The sequence below is a fragment of the Notolepis coatsorum genome (genome assembly GCF_963971535.1).
Source record: "Notolepis coatsorum genome assembly, chromosome: 2".
NCBI lineage: Eukaryota > Metazoa > Chordata > Actinopteri > Aulopiformes > Paralepididae > Notolepis > Notolepis coatsorum.
This window is the reverse complement of record NC_140166.1, coordinates 57,653,240-57,678,247: the sequence shown is the minus strand read 5'-3', so window position 1 is coordinate 57,678,247 and position 25,008 is coordinate 57,653,240. Positions and strand designations below refer to the sequence as shown.

The 25,008-nt window shown below is 45.8% G+C and overlaps 1 protein-coding gene across 1 annotated transcript; it reads right to left on the bottom strand.

The window, feature by feature from the left end:
* Nucleotides 1–4: 4 nt before the first annotated feature.
* On the bottom strand, nt 5–23,843 carry LOC311222926 (uncharacterized protein). The gene is made up of 12 exons (XM_084307593.1): nt 23,643–23,843; nt 19,241–19,329; nt 18,457–18,575; nt 17,221–17,329; nt 17,027–17,127; nt 15,252–15,401; nt 14,078–14,245; nt 12,597–12,666; nt 11,493–11,571; nt 6,666–6,819; nt 5,183–5,287; nt 5–1,814 (listed from the first exon to the last, which is right to left on the bottom strand). Exons 1-12 carry the CDS (start codon nt 23,747–23,749, stop codon nt 1,782–1,784), a joined length of 1,284 nt encoding a protein of 427 aa, XP_084163719.1. The 5' UTR covers nt 23,750–23,843; the 3' UTR covers nt 5–1,781.
* Nucleotides 23,844–25,008: the final 1,165 nt, after the last annotated feature.

Below are 25,008 nucleotides of genomic sequence, written 5' to 3'. Positions count from 1 at the left end.
GACACCCAATGAGAATATAGAAAAAAGTGATTTTGATGGTTTTCACCTTCTCCACTGTTATTTTAGCTACAGACTAAAATAATAATTATGTTTTTGGTAGATATTTTATTGTTTTTTTTCCAGGCAGTCCGGCAGAGAGAGAGAGGAAGTATGGGAGGATAGACGGGGGGGAAGACATTCGGCTAAAGGTGGCCGGGTCCGGGAGTCGAACCCGGGGCGGCCGCGTTGCGCCGCAGTGCTGTACGTGGTGCACCACCCTGGTGCCACCCTGGTGCCCTTAGCTGCAGAATTCTGCACTAAACCAACAAAAAACCTTCTCAAAATCTAAATAAATGGGGGTTTGTGGCTTATTTGCATAGATTTGGGTCCTTGACACAAAAAAAAGGTCGAGAACCACTGACTTCTTTGAACCAATCTCATAATAATATTCATACATTTTAGCGCTTTATCGTGAACTCAAAGTTCGACCAGACTAACTAACTGGTTCCCTCGAGGTCCGTCTGCCTGCTTTATAAAGCGACCCCTGGCCACCTGACCTGACCTGACCGGGGTCTATAGGGGCGGCCTGACCGGGGTCTATAGGGGCGGCCTGCTGACCGGACCTGACCGGGGTCTATATGAGCGGCCTGACCTGACCGGGGTCTATAGGGGCGGCCTGCTTGTGAAGAAGACGACCCCATGTGTGTTTGACACCGTTGTGTAGTCAGTACGATTCTCGGTCTGTTTTAAGACTAATGTAAATGTGTAAGTTATGTTAAATCATAGTTGAGATAATATACTTGAATGTAATATGAACTCAGATTGCAGTGAGCCGTCTTGTTGGTGAATGAATGCAAAGAACACCAGGACGGTTAACATCCCAAATGTACAATTTAATTGCATAAATAAACTTTTACATAAATATACATTGTCATTCTCAACTTATTATTCAGTAATGCCCTGTATTGTTCCAGGGTTATACTTTTTTCCAATGAGAATGTTCGCTCTTAAAAGGAACATTCCAACATTTTGGTAAAATACACTTATTTGCCATCTTCCCCAGCGTTGGACAAAAAGATTGATATCCGTTTCATCTCCGTGTCCAGGTGCCCGGTCCAGGTGCCTGCTAGCCTAGCTTAGCTCGACGACTGTAAGCAGGAGGGATCGAATCCAGCTGTCCCGCTCGGTCAGTCGTCCCTACGAACACAATCGTCGGTGGGAAGCAAGTGGGTTATGAGTCCTGGTCACTGCAAACAGTGACTCCTACTGGTCGGTCTGGGCACTTGTTCAGCAGGGAGGGGACGCTTTATGTTCCCCCAGTGAAACTCCTCGCTGTCGGGTGAAAAGAAGCAGCTGGCGACTCCACATGTATCGGAGGAGGCCTGTGGTAGTTCTACACCCTCCCCAGGCCGACAGTAATGTAGCACAACGACCAGGAAGGGAATTGGCATAACTACTAAATTGGGGGATGGGAGAAATAATAGAAAGGAAAAAAAGTTACTAAACACATGTCCATTTTGCTGCCCCCTGGTGGTTGACATTGTCATCGTGCTGCAGCACACTCCACCCAAATTGGTGATGTCAACAAAGGGTCTAGGAAAATAAACTATCACCAATCAGTGCGTGCAACAGCGTGAAAATATCACCCACTAGGGGGCAGCAAAATGACCCTGGTTTAATTCCTCTTTTTTTAGGAGATCTGAAACCAGGAAAAGGAACACCGTTCGGTCCAGATGTCCCGTTTCTGTCCCGTTGAATCCAGGTCCGTTCAGAGTTCGTCAGGCTGATCTTGGGGGACGATGTCAGCTGGACGGTTTGACCAGAGGGACGTACCACTGCAGAGGAGAGACAGGGGTGGCTGGAGTGTTAGAATTATACAACCACTGCAGAGGAGAGACAGGGTGGCTGGAGTGTTAGAATTATACAACCACTGCAGAGGAGAGACAGGGGTGGCTGGAGTGTTAGAATTATACAACCACTGCAGAGGAGAGACAGGGGTGGCTGGAGTGTTAGAATTATACAACCACTGGAGGAGAGACAGGGGTGGCTGGAGTGTTAGAATTATACAACCACTGCAGAGGAGAGACAGGGGTGGCTGGAGTGTTATACAACCACTGGAGAGGAGAGACAGGGGTGGCTGGAGTGTTAGAATTATACAACCACTGGAGGAGAGACAGGGGTGGCTGGAGTGTTAGAATTATACAACCACTGCAGAGGAGAGACAGGGGTGGCTGGAGTGTTAGAATTATACAACCACTGCAGAGGAGAGACAGGGGTGGCTGGAGTGTTAGAATTATACAACCACTGGAGGAGAGACAGGGGTGGCTGGAGTGTTAGAATTATACAACCACTGCAGAGGAGAGACAGGGGTGGCTGGAGTGTTAGAATTATACAACCACTGGAGGAGAGACAGGGTGGCTGGAGTGTTAGAATTATACAACCACTGGAGGAGAGACAGGGTGGCTGGAGTGTTAGAATTATACAACCACTGGAGGAGAGACAGGGGTGGCTGGAGTGTTAGAATTATACAACCACTGCAGAGGAGAGACAGGGTGGCTGGAGTGTTAGAATTATACAACCACTGCAGAGGAGAGACAGGGTGGCTGGCGTCAGGGTTCGCACAAGGTCCTTGAAGTGCTTAAAGTGCTTGATAAAAATTAATAATTCAAGGCCTGGAATTCCTTGAAAACAGTCCATATTTTTAACAAGGTGCTTAAAAGGTCCTTGAAATTCAAATCAACCATTCGCATTGAAAGTTTTGTTCATCCATGATAAATTTGTGTCTAATGTGTAACTAATTGTCGGAAATTGGTTTTAAGCCATAAATATTGGATCCGATTTTTTTTCAATAAAAGAAACTGCATTTAAAAGTGAATTGTATCCTTTTTAAATGAAAAATAGTGCTTGGAAAAGTACTTGAATTTCATTTTGGAATGTGTGGGAACCCTGCCTGAACCCTGGTGTTAGAATTATACAACCACTGCAGAGTGGTTCATTCATTCACTCATTCATTCACTCAGAATCATTGGTGAAAAATCGATAGACCAACAGAAGAAGCTGTATATTTGCTTCATCGATTTCACGAAGGCCTTCGACAGAGTTGAACATACAACATTGATGAGAACAATGGAAGAATTCAAAATACCAGTTTCTGACCGAAGAATAATTGCCAACTTATACTGGAGGCAGAAGGCTAATGTTAGAATAGGAAAGGAGAAATCAAGAGACTTCCCGGTGGAGAAGGGTGTAAGACAAGGATGCATCTTGTCCCCTGTACTCTTTAATATGTACAGTGAATCACTGATGAAAAAAGGTCTGAGAGGAGGGAAAGGAGTAAAACTTGGCGAAGAGAACATCACCAATATAAGATACGCGGATGACACTGCTATAGTCTGTAACTGTCAAGAAGATCTACAGGACATGATGAATAAGCTGAATGTCGAATGCAAAAACTATGGAATGTCACTAAACACAAAGAAAACTAAAGTAATGATCATTGAAAAAACACCAGGAACTGTTTGTAAAATACAGGTGGATGGAGAAAAACTTGAACAAGTGAAGGAGTACATGTACCTTGGAAGCTGGATCAGTGAAGGTGGAAGAGCTAACATGGACATTAAGAGAAGAACCGGAATTGCAAAGGGCGCATTCTGGAACCATAAAGAATTATTGAGAAGAAACATAAGTTGGAAAACGAAGACCAGGATTTTGGAAACGTATGTTATGTCAGTCTTTTCATACGGAGCAGAAGCATGGACGCTGAATGAAGAGGCAAAGAGGATGATAGACTCTTTTGAAATGTGGACACTGAGGAAGATGCTGAAGATAACATGGAAGGATAAGATCAAGAATGAGGAGGTACTGAGAAGAGCGGATATGCAAGGGGGACAGCTGCTGGAGAGGTTGAAAAAGAGAAAGATGGAGTTGTGCGGGCATGTTCTGAGAGGATCCAGCGGGGAGATGTTCAAGAAGGTGGTGATGGGGAAGGTGGATGGAAAGAGAGGAAGTGGAAGACCAAGAAGAGGCTGGGTAGACGATGTCTGTGATTGGAGTGGAGTGAGAGGCGGAGTCACGGAGTTGGAGAGAAGAAGTGGGGACAGAATGGGTTGGAGAGTGATAGGCAACCTTCGGAACGAAGAAGCCACCTAATGATGATGAGAGGAGAGACAGGGGTGGCTGGAGTGTTAGAATACGTACACATTGTACATTTTCGTAAATACGTCACTATATTACGTATGGCTATAACATAACCTACAACCTTTCTCCTGTGGTCAATTAGTATTTTATTTACATATTCTAAGTGAGATCGGGCTGGAATATATGGGACCGCAGTTTGAGTCCCATTCATTGTGTCGATGATTTTACATCCAGGTCCCGTTTACTATTTATTTTAGAGATACTATAACTGTTAGCTGTTACAGTAAATATGTTCTTAAACATTCAAACTGATAATATAGAAAAAAAACATTTCATTCATTTTCTCGCAATCTGACTTGAGTCTCTTACCGCTGGGCCCGTTCCTGGGGCACAGGAAGAACATACTGACTGAACTGTCCTGGGGCACAGGAAGAACATACTGACTGAACTGTCCTGGGGCACAGGAAGAACATACTGACTGAACGGTCCTGAGACACAGGAAGAACATACTGACTGAACGGTCCTGGGGCACAGGAAGAACATACTGACTGAACTGTCCTGGGGCACAGGAAGAACATACTGACTGAACTGTCCTGGGGCACAGGAAGAACATACTGACTGAACGGTCCTGGGGCACAGGAAGAACATACTGACTGAACGGTCCTGAGACACAGGAAGAACATACTGACTGAACGGTCCTGAGACACAGGAAGAACATACTGACTGAACGGTCCTGGGGCACAGGAAGAACATACTGACTGAACTGTCCTGGGGCACAGGAAGAACATACTGACTGAACTGTCCTGAGACACAGGAAGAACATACTGACTGAACTGTCCTGAGACACAGGAAGAACATACTGACTGAACTGTCCTGAGACACAGGAAGAACATACTGACTGAACTGTCCTGGGGCACAGGAAGAACTGACTGAACTTTCCTGGGGCACAGGAAGAACACATGGATGGCATTCTCCTTTAATATAGAGGGAGCCCCGCTTCATAGCATTAGTAAAGGTTAATCTACCTCCTCGTCATAGCATTAGTAAACGTTAAAGGTTAATCTACCTCCTCCGTCATGCCTGCCGTCTTCCTGCCCTCCGTGTTGAATGGAGGCTTCAGGTAACCCTTGAAGTGCCGTTTCACCAGCTCATGGAAGGTCGACAGGCAGTCCTGCAAACAACAAACTATAAGACGCAATAGAGACGCAAGCTACACCAGGACCGATCGACCTGGATCAACGTCAAGGATTCCCGATTTATCCGTGATCATTCTAGATCCGATTTGTGTTTGATCCGTGATCGTTCTAGATCCGATTTGTGTTTGATCCGTGATCGTTCTAGATCCGATTTGTGTTTGATCCGTGATCGTTCTAAGATCAACGTCAAAGGTTCCTGTTTTATTTGAACTGTGGCTCCACTTAGCGTTCTGCTTTTGGTTTTGTGGCTCCAAGTTGAATGGTTGTTAATATATCTTGGTGGGCAGACACGTTTTTGGGATGTAAAACTATTTTGGGATGTCTGCAGTATGTGTACTATGTATTTGTAGTAAGTGTAGTGTGTGTAATATGTGTAGTATGTTTACTATGTAGGTGTAGTACGTGTACTATGTATTTGTAGTATGTGTACTATGTAAATAGGATGTGTAATATGTGTAGTATTTTTACTATGTACGTGTTATTCTGTTTTATGTGTATTTTTGTTAAAATGTGTATATTGTGATGATGAATTGTATTTTATGTAGGCCTATTTGATGTATGTTATGCGTGATAACTTTTTTTATCACTTTAGGTTGATGCCCTTTTTAACATCTTGGCCGGGGACTATACAGATGAAATCTAGCCTTCTGGCGTATTTAAATTTTTTTAATGTTGATTAATTTGCACTGTCCCTTTTACAAATAAATGTAAACTAAACTAGTATGTGTACTATGTGTACATGCAACATGTGTAATATAGATGTGTAGCATGTTTACTATGTACATGTAGCATGTGTAATATAGATGTGTAGCATGTTTACTATGTACATGTAGCATGTGTAATATAGATGTGTAGCATGTTTACTATGTACATGTAGCATGTGTAATATATATGTGTAGCATGTGTAATATATATGTGTAGCATGTGTAATATAGATGTGTAGTATGTATAATATATATGTGTAGCATGTATAATATATATGTGTAGCATGTATAATATATATGTGTAGCATGTGTAATATAGATGTGTAGCATGTGTAATATAGATGTGTAGCATGTGTAATATATATGTGTAGCATGTGTAATATATATGTGTAGCATGTATAATATATATGTGTAGCATGTGTAATATATATGTGTAGCATGTATAATATATATGTGTAGCATGTGTAATATATATGTGTAGTATGTATAATATATATGTGTAGTATATTTACTATGTACATGTAGCATGTATAATATATATGTGTAGTATATTTACTATGTACATGTAGCATGTATAATATATATGTGTAGCATGTGTAGTATGTATGTGTAGCATGTAGCATGTAGTATGTAGCGTGCTCCTCTCTACCCGTCTCTCCTCGCAGCAGATGTAGGTGAACCAGCGGAGGCCGGCCGCCACGTGAGTGATCTCGTCCGTGTAGATGACCTCCAGCAGCGCCACGGAGCTCTGGTCGCCCTGCGCGGAGAACCGGGACAGGGTCTGGGGGTGGACGTCCAGCCCTCTGGGGGACACAGGAGAGAGAGGAGGGGGGGACTGAGAACCGGGACAGGGTCTGGGGGTGGACGTCCAGCCCTCTGGGGGACACAGGAGAGAGAGAGGGGGGGACTGAGAACCGGGACAGGGTCTGGGGGTGGACGTCCAGCCCCCTGGGGGACACAGGAGAGAGAGAGGGGGGGACTGAGAACCGGGACAGGGTCTGGGGGTGGACGTCCAGCCCTCTGGGGGACACAGGAGAGAGAGAGGGGGGGACTGAGAACCGGGACAGGGTCTGGGGGTGGACGTCCAGCCCCCTGGGGGACACAGGAGAGAGAGAGGGGGGGGACTGAGAACAGGGACAGGGTCTGGGGGTGGACGTCCAGCCCTCTGGGGGACACAGGAGAGAGAGAGGGGGGGGACTGAGAACAGGGACAGGGTCTGGGGGTGGACGTCCAGCCCTCTGGGGGACACAGGAGAGAGAGAGGGGGGGGACTGAGAACCGGGACAGGGTCTGGGGGTGGACGTCCAGGCCCCTGGGGGACACAGGAGAGAGGGGGACGCGGTCATCAGCTAGGGCTGCTACCGAATAGTTCAAAGCTTCGTTCATAATGTTGACATTCGAATTCTAAATCAACATTCAGATTTTTTTTTTTAATAAAAAATAAAATCTTTACAAGTCTTCAAAAAAAAGGGACACCAACAAGCTGGTGAGGAAGGCTAGCTCCGCGGTGGGAGTCGTCGAGCTACCCAGACTAGAGGTGGTGGCAGAGAGGGGGATGAGAAGGAAGCTGGCTGCCATCCTGGAGAACCCCTACCACCCCCTCCCTCTACGACGAGCTAGTCAAGATGAGAAGCACGTTCAGCCACAGACTCATACCCCCCCCGACACTCAACTAACCGCCTCGGACAGTCCTTCATACCAGCGGCCATCAGGCTCCACAACAGTGGGCAGGGACTGCTGCCAGACATTGACCTGGGACTAATAGGAACCCAAGGAGGACAATAACACTACCCTAGGCATACTGCACCTTATGTGGATACTGTGATACTGTGAATAATGTACATTTCAGTGGATACTGTGATACTGTGAATAATGTATACTCAGTAGATAGTAAATTATAACACCACCTTATGCATACTGCACCTTATGCGACACTGTGAATATTGTGAATATATTTTTCAGTTAGTTAGATAGTAAATTATATTGCCCTATTTGTTTACACTGCTTGTGTTGTTTTTACTACCTGTACCACCCCCCCGCCCCACCCCCCCCTTCCCCCTTGCTGCTATGCCTGAATTTCCCCAAGGGGATCAATAAAGGAATATCTTATCTTATCTTAAAATGTCAATTTCCCTGATGGGCTGGGAAGAGTTAACAACTGTTGATCTCCCGTTCCTCGACAACTACTTTTTATTTAATCTTTTATTTTACCTTTATTTAACCAGGCAAATCAATTAAGAACTAAATTCTTATTTACAATGGGGGCACCATGACAGACGGGGGTTGGGGGGGGGGGATGTTACTGGGTTGAGGAACAGTTGCAGGAATCAGTGAGAATGTTCATCAGAGTGCTTGAATGTTGACTTAGGCATAAAGGTGACCAGTTTGAGAGATTTCTGTAGGTTGTTCCAGTCGCTGGCAGCAGCAGCCCTGAATAATTATAATAATAATTATATGAATGACGTTCATATAATGAATGACGTTATATGAATGACGTTTGACCGAGTGCAGTGAATGTTTTCTGAATCTTTAGGAGAATGTGTTGAGCAGAGCGAGTGTTGTAAGTGGCAGATGTAATTAGCAACAGGTGACATAGGTAAGGGGGGGGGGGGGGGACAACCCAAGGAGGGTTTCAACTACAAGCCAGGTGCCCTTGAGCAAGGCACTTGATTCCCAACTGCTCCAGGGGAGCTGCTCAGTGGTCAACAGTGTCAGACTGTGGTTGTACTGGGCGGCTCCTAGTGGTCAACAGTGTCAGACTGTGGTTGTACTGGGCAGCTCCTAGTGGTCAACAGTGTCAGACTGGTTGTACTGGGCAGCTCCTAGTGGTCAACAGTGTCAGACTGTGGTTGTACTGGGCAGCTCCTAGTGGTCAACAGTGTCAGACTGGTTGTACTGGGCAGCTCCTAGTGGTCAACAGTGTCAGACTGTGGGTGTACTGGGCAGCTCCTAGTGGTCAACAGTGTCAGACTGTGGGTGTACTGGGCAGCTCCTAGTGGTCAACAGTGTCAGACTGTGGTTGTACTGGGCAGCTCCTAGTGGTCAACAGTGTCAGACTGTGGTTGTACTGGGCAGCTCCTAGTGGTCAACAGTGTCAGACTATGGTTAGTGTCAGACTGTGGTTGTACTGGGCAGCTCCTAGTGGTCAACAGTGTCAGACTGTGGTTGTACTGGGCAGCTCCTAGTGGTCAACAGTGTCAGACTATGGTTAGTGTCAGACTGTGGTTGTACTGGGCAGCTCCTAGTGGTCAACAGTGTCAGACTGTGGTTGTACTGGGCAGCTCCTAGTGGTCAACAGTGTCAGACTGGTTGTACTGGGCAGCTCCTAGTGGTCAACAGTGTCAGACTGGTTGTACTGGGCAGCTCCTAGTGGTCAACAGTGTCAGACTGTGGTTGTACTGGGCAGCTCCTAGTGGTCAACAGTGTCAGACTGGTTGTACTGGGCAGCTCCTAGTGGTCAACAGTGTCAGACTGTGGTTGTACTGGGCGGCTCCTAGTGGTCAACAGTGTCAGACTGTGGTTGTACTGGGCAGCTCCTAGTGGTCAACAGTGTCAGACTGGTTGTACTGGGCAGCTCCTAGTGGTCAACAGTGTCAGACTGTGGTTGTACTGGGCAGCTTCTAGTGGTCAACAGTGTCAGACTGGTTGTACTGGGCAGCTCCTAGTGGTCAACAGTGTCAGACTGTGGGTGTACTGGGCAGCTCCTAGTGGTCAACAGTGTCAGACTGTGGGTGTACTGGGCAGCTCCTAGTGGTCAACAGTGTCAGACTGTGGTTGTACTGGGCAGCTCCTAGTGGTCAACAGTGTCAGACTGTGGTTGTACTGGGCAGCTCCTAGTGGTCAACAGTGTCAGACTATGGTTAGTGTCAGACTGTGGTTGTACTGGGCAGCTCCTAGTGGTCAACAGTGTCAGACTGTGGTTGTACTGGGCAGCTCCTAGTGGTCAACAGTGTCAGACTATGGTTAGTGTCAGACTGTGGTTGTACTGGGCAGCTCCTAGTGGTCAACAGTGTCAGACTGTGGTTGTACTGGGCAGCTCCTAGTGGTCAACAGTGTCAGACTAGTTGTACTGGACAGCTCCTAGTGGTCAACAGTGTCAGACTGTGGTTGTACTGGGCAGCTCCTAGTGGTCAACAGTGTCAGACTGTGGTTGTACTGGGCGGCTCCTAGTGGTCAACAGTGTCAGACTGTGGTTGTACTGGGCGGCTCCTAGTGGTCAACAGTGTCAGACTGTGGTTGTACTGGGCGGCTCCTAGTGGTCAACAGTGTCAGACTGTGGTTGTACTGGGCGGCTCCTAGTGGTCAACAGTGTCAGACTGTGGTTGTACTGGGCAGCTCCTAGTGGTCAACAGTGTCAGACTGTGGTTGTACTGGGCAGCTCCTAGTGGTCAACAGTGTCAGACTGGTTGTACTGGGCGGCTCCTAGTGGTCAACAGTGTCAGACTGTGGTTGTACTGGGCAGCTCCTAGTGGTCAACAGTGTCAGACTGTGGTTGTACTGGGCAGCTCCTAGTGGTCAACAGTGTCAGACTGTGGTTGTACTGGGCAGCTCCTAGTGGTCAACAGTGTCACACTGTGGTTGTACTGGGCAGCTCCTAGTGGTCAACAGTGTCAGACTGTGGTTGTACTGGGCAGCTCCTAGTGGTCAACAGTGTCAGACTGTGGTTGTACTGGACGGCTCCTAGTGGTCAACAGTGTCAGACTGTGGTTGTACTGGGCAGCTCCTAGTGGTCAACAGTGTCAGACTGTGGTTGTACTGGGCAGCTCCTAGTGGTCAACAGTGTCAGTCTGTGGTTGTACTGGGCAGCTCCTAGTGGTCAACAGTGTCAGGCTGTGGTTATACTGGGCGGCTCCTAGTGGTCAACAGTGTCAGACTGTGGTTGTACTGGGCGGCTCCTAGTGGTCAACAGTGTCAGACTGTGGTTGTACTGGGCAGCTCCTAGTGGTCAACAGTGTCAGACTGTGGTTGTACTGGGCGGCTCCTAGTGGTCAACAGTGTCAGACTGTGGTTGTACTGGGCGGCTCCTAGTGGTCAACAGTGTCAGACTGTGGTTGTACTGGGCGGCTCCTAGTGGTCAACAGTGTCAGACTGTGGTTGTACTGGGCGGCTCCTAGTGGTCAACAGTGTCAGACTGTGGTTGTACTGGGCAGCTCCTAGTGGTCAACAGTGTCAGACTGTGGTTGTACTGGGCAGCTCCTAGTGGTCAACAGTGTCAGACTGTGGTTGTACTGGGCAGCTCCTAGTGGTCAACAGTGTCAGACTGTGGTTGTACTGGGCAGCTCCTAGTGGTCAACAGTGTCAGACTGTGGTTGTACTGGGCAGCTCCTAGTGGTCAACAGTGTCAGACTGGTTGTACTGGGCGGCTCCTAGTGGTCAACAGTGTCAGACTGTGGTTGTACTGGGCGGCTCCTAGTGGTGGACCAGGGTACTCATCGACCCTCCTCGGATGAAAAGAAGTACAAAGTGAAATCATTTACCTGGCCTCGTGTACCATGTGCACTATAGCCAGTCTTGCCAGGAGGTCGTGGGAGGTCTCCGTCGCCGACTGCCAAAGTCCTGCCAGAACAGTAAGGTAGGGTTACGGAATTAGATTAGATTCAAATGTATCGTCTTTGTACAGCGCAAGTACAGTACAGTACAGTACAACAGAAAGAAGTTGGCATCTAACCAGAGTGCAAATGTAACATGTAAAGTGCATTAACGATATACAGTGTGATACATGTGATTAAATGGAATGTATATATAACACAGCTACTGGGTAAATATGCAAATATGCAAATCTGATGTAAACTATGGTAGGAAGCCATACTGACCAGTGGTATAATTAATAAGAGTAGGTACTATGTAGGGTTAACGGTCCCGTCAGGACAGTAAGTTAGGTTACTGGATGAACAGTCCTGTCAGTATTGTAGGTTACTGGATGAACAGTCCTGTCAGGACAGTAAGTTAGGTTACTGGATGAACAGTCCTGTCAGGACAGTAAGTTAGGTTACTGGATGAACAGTCCTGTCAGGACAGTAAGTTAGGTTACTGGATGAACAGTCCTGTCAGTATTGTAGGTTACTGAAGCGGTTCAGTTCGGTACGGATACGTGTACCTTTACACCCCTAGTAGCGCTACTTTACCATTATGTACCTTTACACCCCTAGTAGCGCTACTTTACCATTATGTACCTTTACACCCCTAGTAGCGCTACTTTACCATTATGTACCTTTACACCCCTAGTAGCGCTACTTTACCATTATGTACCTTTACACCCCTAGTAGCGCTACCTTACCATTATGTACCTTTACACCCCTAGTAGCGCTACTTTACCATTATGTACCTTTACACCCCTAGTAGTGCTACTTTACCATTATGTACCTTTACACCCCTAGTAGCGCTACTTTACCATTATGTACCTTTACACCCCTAGTAGCGCTACTTTACCATTATGTACCTTTACACCCCTAGTAGCGCTACTTTACCATTATGTACCTTTACACCCCTAGTAGCGCTACTTTACCATTATGTACCTTTACACCCCTAGTAGCGCTACTTTACCATTATGTACCTTTACACCCCTAGTAGCGCTACTTTACCATTATGTACCGGCAGAGCACCGAAGAAGCTTCCCAGCTCTGTGATCCTGGTCTCCAGCAGGTGGTAATGCTGCAGAACACAGTAGAGACAGTAGAGACAGTAGAGACAGTAGAGACACTAATGCTGCAGAACACAGTAGAGACAGTAGAGACAGTAGAGACACTAATGCTGCAGAACACAGTAGAGACAGAACACACTAGAGACAGCAGGAGTGGAACACTTGGTTTCATTGAGAAAAATCCTGCTAAAACAATAACAAATCGGTTTTCTGGATAAAAAAAATAATCCCACAGAACATTAGAGAGTCCATTTCATTCAACGCCGCCTTCACGTTTAATCTTAGGAATTGGTTGATAGATAATCAAAGATGTGAACACTGACGTGTATACTATGTGGGGATTGAACTGTGTATATTGCAAGGGTTAAATTATGTATGTTATTGCTAATGTGTTTGTACTTGTGTTTTCAATATCTTTTGTACCAGGTACTAGCCCATTGTTTCTGGCAGGGGGCCTGCCAACGTGAACTAGCCTTTTGGCTACAATTGGGTACATTTACATTCTATTTATAAAATGTACGTTGTCCCTCTATAACAAATACATTTAAACTGAAAGGTAGCTAGTGAAGAACTATGTAAAGAGAAGAACCTCCCTCGTGACAAGGACCCTAGCAAAGAAAAATAAGTTAAATAACGGATTCAATTTCTATGTCTAGGTCTCCATTTGAACAACATACAGTTGATTATCAAATGTCTTACATTTACATTTTGTCATTCAGCTGACTCTTTTATCCAAAGCGAATTACAAGTTCTGTACGACAAGTCATCAGGAAGGATACAACTCTATCAGCTGAGTAACAATGTTCATCAAAGTAGGGCGGCTACGTGGCGTAGTGGGCAAGGCGCTCGCCACGGATGCGGAGACGCTGGGCTCGCCTGTTCGAGCCCAGCGCTCCACATTGCTTTCAGTTTAGCTGGTCGTTCATACTAATACACATTGGCCGTATTAGGGGGTGGGAAACTGATGGGTGGGGATCGGGCGTTGTGGACAGCGACTCCTACAGGTTGGTTGGTGCGCCTGCGCAGTAGAATCAAGAAGTGTCGGGGGCAGCGTGAGCCTCCCACGCGTTACTCCTCGCCACTGAGAGATCGAGCTGCGCAGGTGAAAAGATGAGACTGCTGTTACCTCAAGTACCGGAGGGGACTTGTGCTATGTATGACTTAGTCCACATTGCAGCCGATTGTGGGAGGCAAGAAACAGCGTTCGTGACAGGGGAGGGTTGAATTGGATGATACGAAATTGGGATGGGAGAAAATATAGAAAATGGGAGAAAAAGTGAATAAAAAAAAAACAATGTTCATCAAAGTGTTGAGTGCTACAGTGTAGGTTAGTTTATTAGGACAAGTGCATGACAGTAAGGTTAGTTAGGGTTAGACTTTTTTTTTTCTTCTTCTTCTTCTGGGGTGGTGAGAGAAACCCACCTTGGCTTCGTCTCCGGCCACTTTGACAAAGTCGCAGAAGAAGTGTCTGGGCAGAGGAGCGCCGGTCTCCAGTCGGACCGCGGAGAAGCGGGCAATCACGTCCCAGGATAAGTCGATGGCCCACTGCTCGATGTTCGCCAGGGAGTGGAGCAGGGCTATCCGACTAGCCTACACACACACACACACACAGAGACACAGAGACACACACACAGAGACACACACACACACACACACACACACACACACACACACACAGAGACACACACACACACAGAGACATACACACACACAGAGACACACACACACAGAGACACACACACACACACACACCTTTGTATTACTACCACACAAATACTGTATTTGTGCGTGCAGACTTACCAGTGACTACTTACTGCAAGGATGTGCCTCAGTCCAAATAAAGACTTAGTTAACACAGATGTATTTAACTCAAACAAGAGTATCGAAATACAAGTAAATCAAGAGTTATGCTGGATGGCTCCATGAAGGAAAAAAACAAAACACGAAATTGTTATTTTCTGTTTCAGTTTAAATTCAGTTAAAATGTTCAGTTTCAGTTAAATTCAGTTATTCTTTTTAATAGAATGGATCATTAAAATCAAAGGGTATTGCACATAAATAGGCACTTCAGAATCTGAAGTTCAGATAATCCTTCAGAACGTCGATCGGCTCAGCTGACCGACAATAAATCTAAATGACACCGTTCACCATCGTAGCCCATAATAATAACAGCATTGCATTGGCCCATCAACCGGTTTTAATAAACAAACAGAAACAGTGGCATGTGCATCTTTTAGATCAATTAGGCTATGAAAATTAGGCTGCCTCTAAATATAAACATTTATTAAATAAGAATAATTATACAAATTTAAAAATGTAATTCATACATTTTTTTAATAATAAAAAAAATTAAAATAAACAAATGTATTATATACCGGTATATATTTTTCGACTCCGGCATGAAAATCGAATGTGGAGACCGGCACGACTATTAGAACATTTCTAAATCATGCCTAATATATATTCCACTCGCGTGGCGGCGTGGCGTTGCAGAGTGGGAGGAGCCACCGCTCGTTGCCCACCTGTGTGCCTCCCTTGCCCCGCCCGCTCGTTACCCACCTGTGTGCCTCCCTTCCCCCGCCCGCTCGTTGCCCACCTGTGTGCCCCCCTTGCCCCGCTTGATCTTGCCCGGCTGGACCACCGTCAGGTCCTGCTTCCTGCTGGGCTGGGCTGGAGGAGAGGCCACGCCCACCTCCGTTATCTCCCCCGCGTTCCACCTCCGCTGCACCGCCAGGGTCAACGCCACCTGGAGGGGAGACGAGGTACTGCAGGTTGAGAGGAGACACCCTGGAGCTCGACTGGGCGCGTGTTGCGTCGTCTTCGACACTGTTGCTAAGGTAACGAGAGATTTGAACCCCGGGACCGTAGGATCCACAGGCAGCCGCACTAACCAGTCGAGCTAAAGGGTCCGACCCCGTTAGCGGGTGCCGGTCGACTGGGACCGACTAATTCATAGTTTACATACACCCCCCCCCCCCCCGAGAAAGTGCGTCCTTGCACGTTCTTTCGTCCCCGCGCGCACTATCCCAGGGGTTAAGGCACATTGAGATCCCCCCCCCCCCCCATTGCTACGTGAACCCACTTCACAGATTGAATAAATGAATAAACCCAATCCCACTAACAAACATCTATGCTACTCATAGGGGTAAAATAAAAGGTCATCATTATGTGTGTGTGTGTGTGTGGTGGGGGGGGGGGGGTTTAGGGTAAGGGATGTAGGGGTAGGGGATAGGATACAACCCTGGTTTAAGGTAAGGGGTGTGGGTGCAGGAGGAAATGGTTCAAATGAGAGCTCCAGGTATTGACAATGCCGATGCTACATACCTACCACATGGGCCCTAATGACACCACAACCCACCCTGTAGATAGATAGATGCTACATACCCTACCACATGGCCCCTAATGGCACCACAACCCACCGTGTAGATAGATAGATGCTACATACCCTACCACATGGCCCCTAATGACACCACAACCCACCATGTAGATTTATAGATGCTACATACCCTACCACATGGCCCCTAATGACACCACAACCCACCCTGTAGATATATAGATGCTACATACCCTACCACATGGCCCCTAATGACACCACAACCCACCCTGTAGATAGATAGATGCTACATACCCTACCACATGGCCCCTAATGACACCACAACCCACCATGTAGATATATAGATGCTACATACCCTACCACATGGCCCCTAATGACACCACAACCCACCCTGTAGATAGATAGATGCTACATACCCTACCACATGGCCCCTAATGACACCACAACCCACCCTGTAGATATATAGATGCTACATACCCTACCTACCACATGGCCCCTAATGACACCACAACCCACCCTGTAGATATATAGATGCTACATACCCTACCACATGGCCCCTAATGGCACCACAACCCACCGTGTAGATAGATAGATGCTACATACCCTACCACATGGCCCCTAATGACACCACAACCCACCGTGTAGATAGATAGATGCTACATACCCTGCCACATGGCCCCTAATGACACCACAACCCAACATGTAGATAGATAGATGCTACATACTCTACCACATGGCCCCTAATGACACCACAACCCAACATGTAGATAGATAGATGCTACATACCCTACCACATGGCCCCTAATGGCCACCACAACCCACCGTGTAGATAGATAGATGCTACATACCCTACCACATGGCCCCTAATGGCCACCACAACCCACCGTGTAGATAGATAGACAGCGAGAGCCAGCATATTATCACCAGGGTTATCAAGTGCGCACCTCCCTTCACTGGGGTTTCGTCAAAGTTAGGCCCACGACACCTCGGGAAGGCTCAGAGTATTAAAGTGCTATTCTTGTTCCTGGTCCGCTTGCCTTCTCTCTGGGGTCTGGAGTGCAGAGGATCTTCGTGGCCCAGAAACACAGCGTGTCTTCAGACGGGGACGGCGGCGTGACGTCATCTGGAGATGACTGGCCTGAAACGGGAGAGCATCACACTCACTCACTCACGGCCGCTGGCTGAATAATAACGATGGCTTCGTACCGGTCCGTGTGTTCCAGAGCCTTACCTGCGGAGGAGGAGGTGGTGTCGGTGGCCGGATGGGGCGTCAGGGACAGTTCGTTCTGAGTGTTGACGTAGACGTTGCCCTGGACGACTCGGACCTCGTAGACCTGGCTCTGCAGACGGTGACATGGACAAATAATAGCCTATAAGCCGAGAAGTGTTCCTCCTCTGTGGACTGAGCAGGTCGCGTGGCTACTAGTACCGACTGTCACCAAAGCTGATGCCGGACGGCACATTCATTGTTTTTTGGTGAACAACGGTTTTTTTCCTGATATGAGGTCTGAATAGAATAGAATAGAATAGAAATCCTTTAATGATCGCGAGGGAAATTCGACACTACAGATCGCTCACAGTGAACAACAATAAACATTTATGTAGTCAATAGGACTAAAATAGGAATAAAGAATATAATAATATTAAAAATAAGAATAAAGAATAAAATACGGTCCGGTATATATATACATTCTAAAATCTTAAATATACAACTATCCAGCCAAGAATACACAGTAGAATGTACAGTAATAAGTGTGAACATATAAAGTGAAAAGTGTCCAGGAGGATTTTGAGAAGTGTACAATTTCGGCGACTACGTGGTGCAGTGGGCAAGGCGCTCACCACGAATACTGGAGACTGGGCTCGAACAGGTACGCCTCCCTGTTCGAGCCCAGCGCTCCACATTGCTTTCAGTTTAGCTGGTCGTCCGCACTAATACACATTGGCCGTATTAGGGGGTGGGAAACTGATGGGTGGGGATCGGGCGTTGTGGACAGCGACTCCTACAGGTCGGTTGGTGCGCCTGCGCAGTAGAATCAGGAAGCGACGGGGGCGGGGCCCCTCCAAAGCCCAGACCCCCGACGCTGAAAGATCGAGATTGCGCAGGTGGAAAGATGCGAATGCTGTTACCTCGAGTACCGGAGGGGACTCGTGCTATGTATGACTTAGTCCACATTGCAGCCGGCTTGTGGGAGGCAAGAAACAGCGTTCGAGACAGGGGAGGGTTGAATTGGACGATACGAAAATTGGGATGGGAGAAAAAATAGAAAATGGGAGAAAAAGTGGATAAAAAAAAAAGAGAAGTGTACAATTTCTTTTAATTTTGACTTGTTGGGAGATACAAAAGTCACAGTGTGTCGTGTGTAATTGACCTATCTCAAGCCCCGCCCTCAACCGTTGTGATTGGAGGATCAAGAAAAGAGGGCGGGGTTGGAGATGGGCGGTGAGTAGTGCTGCGTGCGTGCACCTGGAGTCCTGTGGAGGAGGCGCCCGTCTCCAGGCAGAAGTCAAAGTGATGCCAGGGGCAGACGAGGGCCATCTTTCCATCTCCCATATCCTCTATGTCCCCCAGCTCCAGGGGACCTCCTGAATATCAAAACACACACCATCACGTTTATGAAATTGATTGATTGATTGAAAATGTTATTAACAGATTGCAGAATGGGTACAGTACAGTACAGTACGGCTCAATACACACAATTGTTAAGAGGATGCAGACCAGAGAAAGACTTTCGTCTTGTTTACATCAGGGTCCCCCATTTTCAATTCATAATTACATTTATGACATACATGACATACAGATACGAGGCTGTGAATGCATGCCTCTTGTATTGACATTGAATATTATATGCACTGTCTTCAATAAACCGTTATACATTATATCTAGTTTATACCCATAGCACTGTACATATTAATATTACAACTATGTACATACATCTGATTACCACTACACCCAGTAGTACTCATTTATATTATTTTATACCCAGTTTAAATCACCTGTACATTGTATATTAACATTGCACTTTACTGTTAAAGTGCACTCTGGTTGGATGCCAAACTTATTTCCCGTTGTAATGTACCTCCTGTGCTATAATATATATTGTATAATGACAATAAATTTGAATCTAATCAAATCTAAATTCTTCAGCATCCACAACATCACCTTAATTCTGCTCCCATTTGAATGTATTGACTGATAAAGACTAAACCACAACACGTGAGACCGTCCGACTGAACGCAGGCAAGGTCACCTTCATGGGGACAGGATGAATCCATGGCCCAGTAAGTTCCATCCTCTGTGCGGACCAGGACGATGTGTTCTCCATCCTCAGAAAACAACCTGACCACAGTGGGGAGGGATGATGAGTGGTGTAGTGTATGATCAATCTCACCAGTATAATGAATTAATGAATTAATGAAAACTTTATTCAACAGATTGCAGAATGGGTACAATACAGTACGGCTCAATAATGCAGACCAGAGAAAGACGTTTGTCTTGTTTACATCAGGGTCCCCCATTTTCAATTCATAATGACATTTATGACATATACAACACACATGACATCATGACATTTACGACATAGGGACATACATGACATACAGGTATATAGTACGGTGACATTTGTGACATATATGATATGCAAATATACAGTACTGTTACCCATAGATCCTGACCGAGAGTATATACATATGATGGGGAGGAGACTGTACATTAGGAGGGGGTGGGTGGGTGGGAGGGAAATATACATACGGTGGGGCAGAAAATATATACATACGGTGGGGAGGAGACTGTCTATTAGACAGTTGTACTTGTTTTGGAGAGCGGGGAATGCCAACATTTAAGATAATTTGTGTCGACATAAACATTTGATCGTTTCTGTCAGCGATACTGAACAGGGCAGCACCCTGAGGGGGACAGTGACAGGGTGGTAACGGCAGGCAGGTTCAGGTGGTGGGCTGCATATACACACTGCTATTTCTCAGTGGCATCTGATTTTCAAGTTCAAGTTTTGTTTTATTTGTCACATATTATAAGGTAGGCCTGCATGTGCATTAGAGTGAACTGCTTGGTTCTGTATGATCCCCCTAAGATTGTGTTTCATACAAAAAAGAATAAAGAAAAAGGCCAAACACTATACAAAATATACAAACTAAAGTACACCATGCAAACAATTACGTTTTTTTTTATGCAAAAATAAGGTAGGGATGTAATGATGGGTGGGTTTATCCTCTTATGAATGAATGACTGATTGATTGAAACGTTTATTAACAGATTGCAGAATGGGTACAGTACAGTACAGCTCAATACACACAATTGTTAAGGGGATGCAGACCAGAGAAAGACTTTCGTCTTGTTTACATCAGGGTCCCCCATTTTCAATTCATCAGGACATATATGACATACATGACATACAGATCGACAGTACTGCTACATCTACATCTGGGGGGGGGGAGAAACACTGTATAAACAAGCAAAACTGTACATTGGGGGGGGGGGGGGACACGCTGTACAAACAAGCAAAATTGTACATTGGAATATTGACAAAACCATACTAGGTAAATGACTGTACATTGGAGGGGGTTGGGTTAGGACATTTACAGGGGCCAGTTTCGAATTGCAGTCTCCCGTAGGTGTCCCTTGAGAGTGGTTTTGAAAGTGGGTAGTGATTCACATTCCTTTACAGCTTTGGGTAGGGCGTTCCACATTGATGTGGCATAATTGCGAAACGTGTTTAGTCCCTTGTTTGAGCCGAATCTGGGTTTAACATGATTTGTGGAGCTCCCTCTGGTGTTGTGATCGTGGTATTCACTGACCTTTGGGAAGTATTTTGACATGTACATGGGTACCTTGGTCGTGTAGTGTATCTTGTAGACCAGGCCCATTGCAAGTTGCTGTACTCTGTCGTCTACCCTCCTAGGTTGTCAAAGTGGGCAGGGGTGAGGTGGGTTCTAGGAGTAAGGTCAAGCAGTAGTCTGACCAGTTTGTTTTGAGATGTTTGTAATTTTGTTTTTAGCGCCTTTGAGGTGCTTTGGTACCATGAGGTGCAAGCCTAGTCGTAGTACCCTTGAATGAGTGCTCCTGCCAGAGTCTTCAGGGTATTCTTGTTTACCAGAGAGGAGATCCGGTACAAGAATCGAGTTCGTTGGTTGACTTTTTTTATTACATTGGATGCCATTTTGTCACAGGAGAGATTAGCCTCTAGGATGGAACCCAGGTAGGCAATTTCATCTTTCCTTGTGACAATATTGTCACCCACTGTAACAGAGAATTGATTGATTGATTGATAAGTTTATTAACAGATTGCAGAATGGGTACAGTACCGTACAGCTCAATACATACAATTGTTAAGAGGATGCAGACCTGAGAAAGACTTTCGTCTTGTTTCCATCAGGGTCCCCCATTTTCAATTCATCATATGACACACACGACATACAGATAGACAGTACTGCTACATCTATACATTTATGACATACCAGATTTTCAAATACAGTACTGTTTGTCTAGCTGAGTTTGTTATTTGAACCGAAGAGAATGGACTCTGTTTTGCCCATGTGTAATGATAGTTTGTTATCAGCGAGCCAGATGCAGATTCTGCCTAGTTCCGAACCGAGGGTTTTTTCAACCTGTAACTTGTTCTTGTCAGAGACCAGCAGAAAGACGTTCGTCTTGTTTACATCAGGGTCCCCCATTTTCAATTCATAGTGACATTTATAACATACAGGTATTTAGTACTATTTGTGACATATATGATATACAAATATACAGTACTGTTAACCAGAGATCATGACAGAAAACACGTTTCGCAATTATGCCACATCAATGTGGAACGCCCTACCCAAAGCTGTAAAGGAATGTGGATCACTACCCACTTGCAAAACCTCTCTCAAGGGACACCTACGGGAGACTGCAATTCAACACTGGCCCCTGTAAATATCCTAACCCAACCCCCTCCAATGTACAGTTATTTACCTAGTATGGTTGTCAATAGTCCAATGTACAATTTTGTTTGTTTGTACAGTGTCCCCCCCCCCCCCCCCCTCAATGTACAGTTTTGCTTGTTTATACAGTGTGCCCCCCCCCCCCCCCCCCCAACCACCTCCAATGTAGATTACCCAGTATGGTTGTCAATATCCCAGTGTACCCAACCCCCCCCCCACCCAACCTCCTCCAATGTACAGTTTCTACGTCAAATGTATATACTCCCTTTTCCTGACTCCTTCTGTATCACAAACAGTACTGTATTTGCAAATCTGGTATGTCATAAATGTATAGATGTAGCAGTACTGACTATCTGTATGTCATGTATGTCATATATGTCCTGATGAATTGAAAATGGGGGACCCTGATGTAAACAAGACGAAAGTCTTTCTCTGGTCTGCATCCCCTTAACAATTGTGTGTTTGATTGATTGATTGAAAAGTTTATTAACAGATTGCAGAATGGGTACAGTACAGTACAGCTCAATACATACAATTGTTAAGGGGATGCAGACCAGAGAAAGACTTTAGTCTTGTTTACATCAGGGTCCCCCATTTTCAATTCATCATAACATATATGACATACATGACATACAGATAGACAGTACTGCTACATCTATACATTTATGACATATCAGATTTGCAAATACAGTACTGTTTGTGATACAAAAGTATCCAGAAAAGGAGTGTATATACATTTGGCGTAGAAACTGTATATTGGAGGAGGTTGGTTGGGTGGGGTGGGGTTGGGTGGGTTGGGTGAGGGCTGTACATTGGAGGTTGGGGGGGGGGGTTGGGTAGGGGACACACACACATTTTACACTGTACATTGGAATATTGACAAAGCCTTACTTGGTCATTTACTGTACAACTAGGTTAGGACATTTGTAGGGGCCAGTTTCGAATTGCAGTCTCACGTAGGTGTTTTTTGAGAGTGTTTTTGAAAGTGGGTAGTGATTCACATTCCTTTACAGCTTTAGGTAGGGCGTTCCACATTGATGTGGCATAATTGCGAAACGTGTTTAGTCCCTTGTTTGAGCCGAATCTGGGTTTTACATGATTTGTGGAGCTCCCTCTGGTGTTGTGATCGTGGTATTCACTGACCTTTGGGAAGTATTTTGACATGTACATGGGTACCTTGGTCGCGTAGTGTATCTTGTAGACCAGGCCCATTGCAAGTTGCTGTACTCTGTCGTCTACTCTAAGCCATCCTAGGTTGTCAAAGTGGGCAGGGGTGAGGTGGGTTCTAGGAGTCAGGTCAAGTAGTAGTCTGACTAGCTTGTTTTGAGATGTTTGTAATTTGTTTTTTAGTGCCTTTGATGTGCTTTGGTACCATGAGGTGCAAGCATAGTCGTAGTACCCTTGAATGAGTGCTCCTGCTTGAGTCTTCAGGGTATTCTTGTTTACCAGAGAGGAGATTTGAGCAGTGTATTGAGCTGTACTGTATTGTACCCATTCTGCAATCTGTTAATAAAGTTGTCAATCAATCAGAATATACATTATGATGGGGAGGAGACTGTACATTTTCAATTCATAGTGACAACAACATAAACCTGGGTGAATGTACCCTCGACGTTACACGTTTCCTGCATGCACATTTAAAATAGGGTATGACAACAGCTTTCATCTTGAATATCAGTTGTTGGGATATTAGGTCATTAATGCGTTACTTACTTTGTACACGTTGAGTCCAACTCGGACGTCTTTCCTACACATTGCCAATTCCCACCGCTAACAATTTCTCGTAAGGCAGCGACCAGATCCTCCTCAAACTGATCCATCAAACTCAAATGCTGTGTGTATACACGGTACAAACTCACGCGCGTAGCTGGAACTACTAAGTTAGCTGCTAATGCTAACCAGCTAAGAACTACAGAAATCAATAGACCACTGCACTTCCGCGTTACATGGCGCTCCTCCCCAAAGCTGTAAAGGAATATGAATGAATGAATGAATGAAAACTTTATTAACAGATTGCAGAATGGGTACAGTGCAGTACAGCTCAATACATACAATTGTTAAGGGGATGCAGACCAGAGAAAGACTTTCGTCTTGTTTCCACCAGGGTCCCCCATTTCCAATTCATCGTAACATATATGACATACATGACATACAGATAGACAGTACTGCTACATCTATACATTTATGACATACCAGATTTGCAATTACAGTACTGTATTTGTGATACAAAAAGAGTCCAGAAAGAAAAGAGTATATACATTAGGCGTAGAAACTGTACATTGGATTGGGTAGGTGGGGGTGGGACTGTACATTGGAGGTGGTTGGGGGGTGGGGGGGGGGGGGGGGGGTGGGGGGGGGGGGGGGTGTTGGCGGGGGTTGTGTTCGGACATTTACAGGGGCCAGTTTCGAATTGCAGTCTCCCTTAGGTGTTTTTTGAGAGTGTTTTTGAAAGTGGGTAGTGATTCACATTCCTTTACAGCTTTGGGTAGGGCGTTCCACATTGTTGTGGCATAATTGCGAAACGTGTTTAGTCCCTTGTTTGAGCCGAATCTGGGTTTAACATGATTTGTTGAGCTTCCTCTGGTGTAGTGGTTGTGGTATTCACTGACCTTTGGGAAGTATTTTGACATGTACATGGGCACCCCGGTCGTATAGTGTATCTTGTAGACCAGGCCCATTGCAAGTTGCTGTACTCTGTCGTCTACTCTAAGCCATCCTAGGTTGGCAAAGTGGGCAGGGGTGAGGTGGGTTCTGGGGTTCAGGTCAAGTAGTAGTCTGACCAGTTTGTTTTGTGATGTTTGTAATTTTGTTTTAAGCGCCTTTGAGGTGCTTTGGTACCATGAGGTGCACGCATAGTCATAGTACCCTTGAATGAGTGCTCCTGCCAGAGTCCTCAGGGTATTCTTGTTTACCAGAGAGGAGATCCGGTACAAGAATCTAGTTCGTTGGTTGACTTTTTTTATTACATTGGATGCCATTTTGTCACAGGAAAGATTTGCCTCTAGGATGGAACCCAGGTAGGTAATTTCGTCTTTCCTTGTGACAATATTGTCACCCACTGTAACTGAGAAGCCGTCGG

Bases quoted from the DNA above. Each gene is read 5' to 3' on its own strand.
- LOC311222926 (XM_084307593.1), bottom strand. From the start codon at position 23,749: ATGGATCAGTTTGAGGAGGATCTGGTCGCTGCCTTACGAGAAATTGTT. The intron at 19,330-23,642 runs GTAAGTAACGCA...CACTGTGGTCAG, and splicing joins TTGGACTCAACGTGTACAAA to GTTGTTTTCTGAGGATGGAG. The intron at 17,330-18,456 runs GTGCACGCACGC...CACCGTCTGCAG, and splicing joins CCTCCTCCACAGGACTCCAG to AGCCAGGTCTACGAGGTCCG.